At 46.2% G+C, this 9,603-nt stretch overlaps 1 protein-coding gene across 1 annotated transcript; it reads right to left on the reverse strand.

Annotated features, from left to right (window-relative positions):
* Nucleotides 1-2,849: 2,849 nt before the first annotated feature.
* On the reverse strand, nucleotides 2,850-3,557 carry LOC137825009 (uncharacterized). Its single transcript, XM_068630682.1, has one exon. It carries the CDS (start codon nucleotides 3,555-3,557, stop codon nucleotides 2,850-2,852), a length of 708 nt encoding a protein of 235 aa, XP_068486783.1.
* Nucleotides 3,558-9,603: the final 6,046 nt, after the last annotated feature.

Here is a 9,603-nt window from a genome sequence, read left to right on the forward strand (position 1 = left end):
CAAGCAGGTCGGCTCTGGCATTCTGCTCCTTTGGGACATGTATCAACTCAAGAGCGTTAAATGCTCCCTTCAATAGTTGGAGGTATTTCAGATACGCCGCCATCTGCGGGTCTTTCGCCTGGAACTCACCCGACACCTGCCCAGTAATCAACTGGGAAATCGCTTTTCACCAAGAGATTTTGCGCGCCCATCTCCTTGGCCAGGAGCATTCCTGCGATCAGAGCTTCGTATTCAGCCTGATTATTACTTGCCTTAAAGGCGAAGCGCAGAGCTTGCTCAATCAGCACGCCATTGGGTCCCTCCAAGACTATTCCCGCACCACTCCCTTGTTGGTTGGATGAGCCATCAACCGAGAGCAACCACTGTGAGCCCACCTCCACCTCTTGTACACCTCCGGGCGAGAGTTCTGCCGCAAAATCTGCATATACTTGCCCTTTGATGGATCCTCTAGGCTCATACTGGATGTCGAATTCTGACAACTCCACCGCCCAGCGCACCATTCTTCCAGCCACGTCAGGCTTCTGCAGCACCTTTTGTATAGGGAGGTTTGTCATCACTACCACCGTAAAGCTGTGGAAGTAATGACGGAGCCTCTTGGCTGAAAACACCACTGCTAATGCTGCCTTCTCCAACGCCTGGTATCTCGTCTCCGCGCCTTGTAATGCCTTACTCACGAAATAAATGGGCTTTTGACTTTGGTCCTGCTCCTGGACCAGCACAGAGCTGATAGCCCGCTCTGTCACCGTGAAGTACAGCCGGAGGGGCACGCCTGTTACCGGTTTGCAGAGGACCGGTGGCGTCGCCAGGTATTCTTTCAACTTAATGAAAGCCGCTTCGCATTCGTCAGTCCATGCAAAGCGACTATTTCTCTTGAGGCACTGGAAATATGGGTGCCCCTTCTCTCCCCCGGCGGAAACAAACCTTGAGAGCGCCGTCATCCGCCCCGTCAGCTGCTGCACTTCCTTTACTGACGTCGGGCTTCGCATGGCGATAATCGCTGCGCATTTGTCGGGGTTCGCCTCTATTCCCCTCTCCGTGAGCATGAAACCTAGGAACTTACCGGCCTCTACCCCAAAGACACACTTCTCAGGGTTTAGTTTGAGGCGATATTTGGATATAGTGACTAACAACTCCTCTAGGTCTGCCACGTGTTGTTCCCTATCCTGCGATGCCAGTACCATGTCGTCCACGTAGGCGTATACATTCCTTCCTAACATGGGCGCTAGAACCTTGTCCATCAGCCTTTGGTAGGTGGCGCCCGCGTTTTTCAGCCCAAAAGGCATCACCTTGTAACAGTAACTGCAAGTCTCTGTCATGAATGCAGTTTTGCTCTCATCTCTCGGGTGCATTTTGATCTGGTTGTATCCCGAGAACGCATCCAGGAAGCTTAGCACCTTGCAGCCGGATGCACTATCCACCAACGCGTCGATGCTGGGTAGTGGGTACGAGTCCTTCGGGCACGCCTTATTTAAGTCCGTGAAGTCCACGCACATCCTCCACTTCCCATTCGCTTTCTTCACCAGGACAACGTTGGCTAACCACTCAGGGTATTGAATCTCCCTGATGTGGCCAGCACTCAGCAGCTTCTGCGTTTCCTCCTTTACCACCAGCTGCCTCTCCTCGTTAAACTTTCTCCTCCTTTGGCGCACGGGGCGGACCGTGGCATCCATGCTGAGGTGATGACATAGGAAATCCGGGTCGATGCCGGGCATATCCGAGGCAGACCATGCGAAGGCATCCAAGTGGCGTGCAATCACCTCTGCCACCCCCTCCTGCTCTTCTTGGCTCAGCAAACGCCCTAACTTAAACGTTTTGCCGCCAATCTCCCTCTCCACGGCGTTAGCCGCCGGTTGGTCCCCGCTATCATCCTGAATGGGCGCCGCCTCTTCCACGGGCGCCGTATCGTCAGGTCCCTCCCCCATGAGTGTATCTACCTCGGGCGTCGCCCTCACGGGTGTGGCCTCGTCAGGCGTTGTCCCGGCGGGCGTCGCCTCAATCATCAATGTGTCCACACTGGGTGGACGCTCAAACACCATGAACACGCTTTTCTTCGTTTTCAGGCTGTTTTCATAACACTTCCGCGCCTCCTCCTGATCTGACTTGATAACTATCACCTTGCCGCTGAGGTCCGGCAGCTTCATCTTCATATGGCGCGTGGAGGCTACTGCGTTCAGCCTATTCAACGCCGGTCTGCCCAACAAAATGTTGTAGGCGGAGTGGGCGTTCACGACCAAGTACCGGATGCTTTCGGTATGCGAGGCCTCTCCATCCGTGAACGTAGTCCTCAACTCCATGTAGCCGCGGACTTCCACCTGGTTGTCCGCAAACCCATATAGGCACCCTGTGTAGGGCCTCAAAAGGTCGGGAGACAAACGTAACTTGTTGAATGTCGACCAGAACATGACGTCTGCTGAACTTCCCTGGTCGACAAGAACCCTGTGCACCTTTCTTCCAGCCGTGACAACCGAAATGACCACGTCTCGAAGATCCCCTCTCGTGAACACGAGGTCCGATTCCCACGGCTCACCCGAGATCCTTTCTTCGATCGAGTTGACCCCCCTCGCGTATTTCTTTCGCTGGGAGGCGGTGGGTCCTCCGCCGGAAAAACCTCCAGCAATGGTGTGAACCTCGCCGAGAACGGGCATCTCGTGCGCTTGCTCCTCTGTTGGCGCCGGCAGGGCGGCGGTCGTGGCGGGTTCTGCGACGTAATCCTTCAAAAACCCGCTTCTCACCAGCTTATCAAGTTGGTAACCCAACGAGAGGCAGTTGTCAATGTGATGACCAAAGGCCTCGTGGAACTCGTACCAAGAGTCTTTCCGTGGCCCTAACACCTTGTCAGTTTTCGCCGGTCACCTCAACCTCTCAGCTATATTAGGCACGGCAATCAGGTCCTTCAACTCCACTACAAAGTTGTACCTCGCCGGCCTTGCCCTTTCTCTGACTGGGCGATCCCCTCCTGCTGGACCCCGGGGTTGGGGTTTTCTGGCTTCATAGGGGCGTCTCCCCTCTGACTTCTTCCTTCCCGTCGTTGTCTCGTTGACCCTGACGGGCTGAACCCGCGTGTGTGCCCTCGGGCGTGAGGGCACGACGCTGGTTCGCTTCTCGCACACCTCTCCTTCGGAGGCGATATGTTCCACTGCCCGACGCTGGATTTCAGCAAAAGTCCTTGGGCGATTTCGAATAATAGATTCACATAAAGGGTCGGGACACACGCCTTTCCTGAAGGCATACACAATCATAGGCTCCTCCGACGTGCCTACTTTCACCACTTGGGACCCGAAGCGGTTGATATACTCCTTCAAACTCTGCCCTTGGTATTGCTTCACATCAAACAGATCGTAGGAGACCGGCGGCGGGGCCCTGTTCGCCAGGTATTGCTCTCTGAACAACTCGGACAGCTGCTGAAAATAGGTGATATGGCCGCTAGGAAGGCTGATAAACCAATCCATGGCCATTCCTGTCAAAGTGCTCATGAAGAGCTTGCATCTTGCGGCGTCAGAGCCGCTTACTAACACCATTTGTGTGTGGAACGTGAGATGCGCCTCGGGGTCCTCCATCCCGGTGAAAATCGCCTTGGGCCCTGCGAAGGTGTTGGGGATCGCCGCATCTAGGATCTCCTACGAGAAGAGAATGGAAAACTCCCTTGGTGGGGTGAGATGCTCCATCTCTTCGTTCTCGCATTGCCCCTGGTTGTTCCTCAGACCCCGGCGCAACTCCTCATTAACGCGACGGAGCTCTTCGTTCCTCACGTGCGAGGCGTCGAGATCCGCCTGCATGCGTTCTTGTTCTATCTTCGACTCCGCCATATCATCCTGCAGCCCCCTCATTATCTCCAGGACCTGCTGCATGGACATTTCTTCTCCCACAGCGCGTGCGGTAGCTCGTCTAGTGGTGGCCATTCTTCACTGTTTTCTCAATCGTTATCGTGACCTGATAGATCTTTTCAAACTTGCGATGGGACCAATGTTTTATATCGGCCCCACGGTGGGCGCCAAATGTTCCGTCCGGTTGACCTGGGACGTCTTCGTGCGCGACCTCGACCATCAGCTAGGGACTCCTTCCCACTGGTTACCTATGGATTCCTGCAAAGAAGGACAAAAGGGCGCCCTAGCGGTCGTTTGCACTCCGACGCTCAAGTCAGCCAGCAAGAAACACCAAAAACTATGCACCTCCGTAGCGGAGCACCGCGTATGGCACTCTGAAGGTGGTAAAAGGGAAACTGTGTCTAGTGTATATTTTCTCCCTCTGGCAAAGATCTTTCCCCAGTCCCTTGTACGTAACCTCAAGGCTCGAGCAAGCAACTAGAGAGTTTCTGAAAAATTTGCCAAAAGTTCGAACCCCGTTTCCAACATTCAAAGCGGTATTTAAGCTACTCCCGCATTCAAAGCGCCTTAAAACGCATTTAATTATAAAACGTAGCGCATTTAAGACGTTTAAAACGCTTGGGAGCATTTATAGTACCTTAAACGCTCCAAACGGAAACTGTATTAAATAACTTTAATTACCTTGTACCTGACGAAATGGCGTTTCTATTCTAACCTGGCTGTTGTACACGTGGAGGGCCTCACAACGCCGTGACCCCATCTGGGGGCATTTCTTCGTGTGAGTCCTCTTACCTGGGAGTGCATCTGCGCTAGAGGTGACTTTTTGGGTGCCAACTCATGCCCCCAAACATCTAGTCACTCACTTTGAGAGCGTATATGCCTTCCTCTCGTACCCTGCACCTGGCTACCCTGGGCGTGACCCTCTTCTTGAGTCGTATCTATCCCAAGGGCGTCTCTGGGGCGGCAGGGGCACTTCACGAGTCAGGCTGCCCTACACTGGCGCTATCACTATGGCCTTGAAGCCACCTTTCTCTTCTCTTTATCACTACCCCGGATTATCGGGACTTGAGGCCTTCCCACGGCGTCGCTCCCTCCATGGTCTTTCCTACCCATGGGTATCGGGGAACCACACTGTGATTGCCTTGCCTTAGTGATATTTGACCTTGGCGACGCCCTGGTTGGGCGACGCCTTAACTGGGCGATGCCTTAACTAGGCGACGCCTTGACCTTGGCGACGCTTCCTCTTGGCAACGCTGGCACTTGGCGTCTCTTCACCTAGGCGACGCCTTATGTTGACTTTGACCCCAGACGTTGACTTTGACCTTGACTTTGTCAACACCCGGATACGGGACGGTACAATATATTATTATTATATAATGTTATTAAAAATTGTAATTTTATTATTTTGTTTTAAGTAGGATTTTGAACCAAATTTATTGAGTACATGAAAAAGAACTTGTAACCACTATATTAAAACTATTTAGTGGTCATATTATGATTTCTAGTATTGTAATTATGATTATTATAAATTTGTGTCCAATTAGTAAAGAATATCATCGACGAATAATATTGGTGCATAATTACCGACTAATCTTATCAATAAATATTATTCGTTGATAAAATTTGTCGATAATAAAAAAATATTGACGAACAAAAATATGTCAGTAAATTAGTATTTTGTTAAAATGAACTCTTGGAGATTATAGGAAGAGACGTAGATCTATTAACGACACAAAACACTTTTAAGATATATATATATATATATTATTTATATATTATTTAGCATTTTTTAACTTTAGTTCTACTTTTTCTGTTTTAAAACAAAATATTTGAGAATTATTAATTTTTTAACTTATTCATTTCTAGTAAAACATAGTTTCTTTAACATTCTTTGATTCCATTTGGCACATAAACATGATTGCTTTATTTATGAAAAAGATTGGTCGTTATCCTTTCATTCTTCTCACTAGGAATCTGGTTTTGGGGGTTGAGACGATATAAACTTCCAGTTCTTTTGTTGTGTCTAGTGAATGTGATATGGAAGAGACACATCTTCATTTAAGTGTATTTATAGGTTTGATCCCTTTAATACATGTTAGATTATTTGATTTTGTTTAATGCCTTAACTTTGTCTGCTCGACTTTCGTTTGAAGCCTTGATCTTAAGAATTAGAAATTCATCTTCAAGATATGAAGTTTCTTATCAGTATGAGTAAAACTATCTATTTGAGAAAAGTCCAACACTGTAATTTTGATTAAGTGCTAAAAATAACAAAGTGTAAAATATGGTCATACTTCATTTGTAAGATGTAAGTGTTTGTTCAAATAACTGGTCATGTAAGACACAAATGTTTTGTTGATCAGACAACACAAGACTATGTAGTCTTGTTTTCACATTTGATAATAATTGTGATGCTCGGGTGATACACACATAGTCTTAAGCTAATAGTATTTCACGAATATTCATATGTTTGATCTGTTGAAAATGAAGTTTTTATGCTTCTAAATCCATGAAGACAACTTGAAGACTTTGTTGCTATGTTTAGGGTTTAGTTTTAGGTTGTTTAGAATTTGTTAGATCCACTCTTAATCAAAATCACATTTGAATCAATCTGGTTTTAAAAGAAAAATGTTTTTCAAAGCTAAGTGAAAAACAACCTGTTGATTTATCGTTTTAATCGGTTGTTTTTCCTTAGCCTATGTGAAAGGTTTTTTTAACTATTTTGGTTTTGGTTGGCTTAACTATTAAACCAATTCAACCGGTTAAATCGACATTTCAACCGGTTGATTTTTGAATTTCTTAACAGCTTTTCATAAATATGTTATATCTGTTTTCAGTTATTTACAAACTATTTTGGCTCATGTTTAACTGATTAAAACAGCTAGTTTGATGAGCTATAAAGCTAAGATTACCCTTCCTATTTCAAAACAACAAAAAGTGATTCAGAAAAAGATTTTTTGAAAGTTTGGATTCAAGAAAGAAAGATTGCCTTGAGTTGTGCTTTGGTTAAAGAGTGGATTATGAGCAACTGCGATTTCCTGTAATCAGGTATAATATGTTCCATATTCTCTTGTAATTGTTTTTCCGGTTGAATATTTGTAATCTGTGTATCTGTAAAGTCAGAGGGTTGTTCTGACTGTGTGTGAAGTCAAAGAGGGTGTGTTTTCTTGAGTGGTCAAGATCACCTCTTTGAGGGTGTGGTGTGTTGTAATCTGTTGTTGGTTACCTAGTGGAATACCCAGTGGTTTTCTAGGGAATAGATGTAGCTTTGGTAAGGAGTGAACCAGTATAATTGTTTGTGTGATCTTCTCTTTCTCTCTCACTCATTTAAAATCTATTTGACTTGTGATTTCATCTGTGCTGCAATAAACAATCGGTTAAATCATATTTTCAATCGGTTATTTTTCTGATAATAGTTTTAATAAATTTGTTTTCTTGGCTGATCTGATTCTTTGATCTGTAAATCATCAACAATCTTCATTCTTAGCCAGTATTTGCAAAAAAAAATTACTTAAACAATTCACCCCCTCTTGTTAAGGTTATTAATTCTTACATGATCTATGTTGTAGGGAATGTTTGTTTCTTACATATAAACAAGAAGATTTGAAAATATTTACATCACATCACCAATCTCTTGGAACTTGAGCTAAAACTGCTTCGCTCCAATAACTCCCAAAAAGCTGCAAAAGTTTATCTGCTTCATATGACTTTGTGCTTTTCACAAGTTTGAGTAAAGGTACTCTATCCAAGAACAAATAAGTACATCCACTTATCAAGATGTTGCTTAAAGAATATAAGAACTGTACCGACTAGTCCTTAGTCATCAACTCTAGAGAAGACCTCAAACATCGGACATCGGTGCCAGATAGTAAAGATGGGCCACGTAAGCTGGGTCCCACAAGCAATATGAGTTAACATGAAGTTAACTCCCAGATACTAAGAAAAAGCTTAAGTCATGAGGGATCCATGCACACGGGGTGTATAGCGCATTCGGGTGCAACACAAGTAAACAACCCTTGGAAGAAATAAGGCCCATTAGGGTTAGTGTTTCCAAGGGCAGACTGCATGCATGGCACATGGATACTTAGGTCACGCATAGAACAGATGGCCCCACAGCATTAGTGCATGAGTTGGTACCTTGGCGACCATTTTCTTAGTCGTTGCACTCCAATAAAGGGAACTCCTATGTGCCAGATAATGCTAAGATTGTGTAGTAGCGACGAGGGGAAATTCTTCAAGGAAGCCTAGACATGGGTAACAAAACAGAAGTTGATCTTGCCGGTGACTTGTCCTTTGAAAGCTCCGCAGCATCTCACTCAGCCTTTCGTAAGTCAGCGAACAAAACCACCAAAGAGTAGTTCACTCTATGATCTCTGTAAGGGCCGTGTTCTCTGCGAATTCTCTCTCTTCTCTCTGCGCGAAAACTAGCCACTTATCCGGATGAAAGCGTACCTAGAAATGAACGTGGCACCCCTTTATATACCTTGTCACACCCCTAAGTTATTCGCGTACAAAGTAACTTAGTGTGTTTCATATGTTGGGTGTCTCGGGCAACCTCAATGTGAGTACCAGGTGCGGTTTGGACCAGCGCGCATACCAGGTATCCCCTGTCGCGTGAACGATCACCCCTTCTGCCCACGCACACCACGGGCTACAGAGCGTCGACCGACTACCAGCTTCCTCAAACCACTCTTGTGCACGATACCGAAGGGCGTACGACTTCTCTGACTCCCGACGCCATGCCACACAAGGCTCGGCTGCAGCGCTCTCCCCGGGAATCCCCTCTCGTTCCCAGCTTAGCTGCGTGTGACACCACGACCGATCAGCCTCATGGCTCACCTAATCGACGATCACGCATTCCCTCTGATCACCGATCTCCGCCTGATTGCTCTCTTCGAGATGCATCAGCTTCCCTGGCCCACGTGTCCCACTAAGAACGGCCCACGTGGCCATCAGTCGCTGACGTCACCCTAAACTGTGACCGACCGGATCAGAAGTAAACCCTAGTTACAATCTATATAAAGGGTGCCAAGAACCCTAACAAGGTACATCGTTTCTAAGACTGAAACTACTTTATACACTTACCGTTTCTTTGCCCCCCAGTACCGACTTGAGCGTCGGAGTGCAAACGGACGTCAAGGCGCCCTTTGTCTTTGCAGATGAGAGGTTCTTTAACCCAAGGAAGTTTGATTCTCAGGCGAAGACAGGCGGGCCAAAGACTGTCGTTCGAGTCAACCGACAAGCGAGTCAACCGGCGGGAACAAGAACGTTTAATGCATACATGAAGCACATTTAATGTTTTTCTTAAGTCCAAGCTCATCATATGCAAGAATGATGTTCAAGTGATCTTTAATGATCTTTTTCTAAGTTAAAATTGGGCCCAAATACCTTATTAGAGGCCTAAAGAAGCCCAATTAAGCCCAAACTCCCACTAAACTTCTGATGAAGTCTCTAACTTTATGACCTCTTTATTCGTGACTACAATCTCTCAACTTCATTTATGTTCAAATTGCAATTTTGACAAACCAATAAGCCTTGTGTTCTATTTCTACTGGTAAGTGACATGGCTTACTGAAAACCACTCTGAATGGTGACATTCCCAATGATATTTTATATGTAGTAAGTGACATGGCTTAGTGAAAACCACTCTGAAATGTGACATTCCCAGTGATGTTTTATATGCACTATGTTGCGTCCATAATGCCTCTTCAAAATAGTGACTAGTTTTTCTTGTTTCGCTTTATCAGCTTCTGAAGCAAATGTTTGACCTCTTTGTTAA

The sequence above is a fragment of the Phaseolus vulgaris genome, chromosome 8, assembly GCF_000499845.2.
Source record: "Phaseolus vulgaris cultivar G19833 chromosome 8, P. vulgaris v2.0, whole genome shotgun sequence".
Lineage (NCBI taxonomy): Eukaryota > Viridiplantae > Streptophyta > Magnoliopsida > Fabales > Fabaceae > Phaseolus > Phaseolus vulgaris.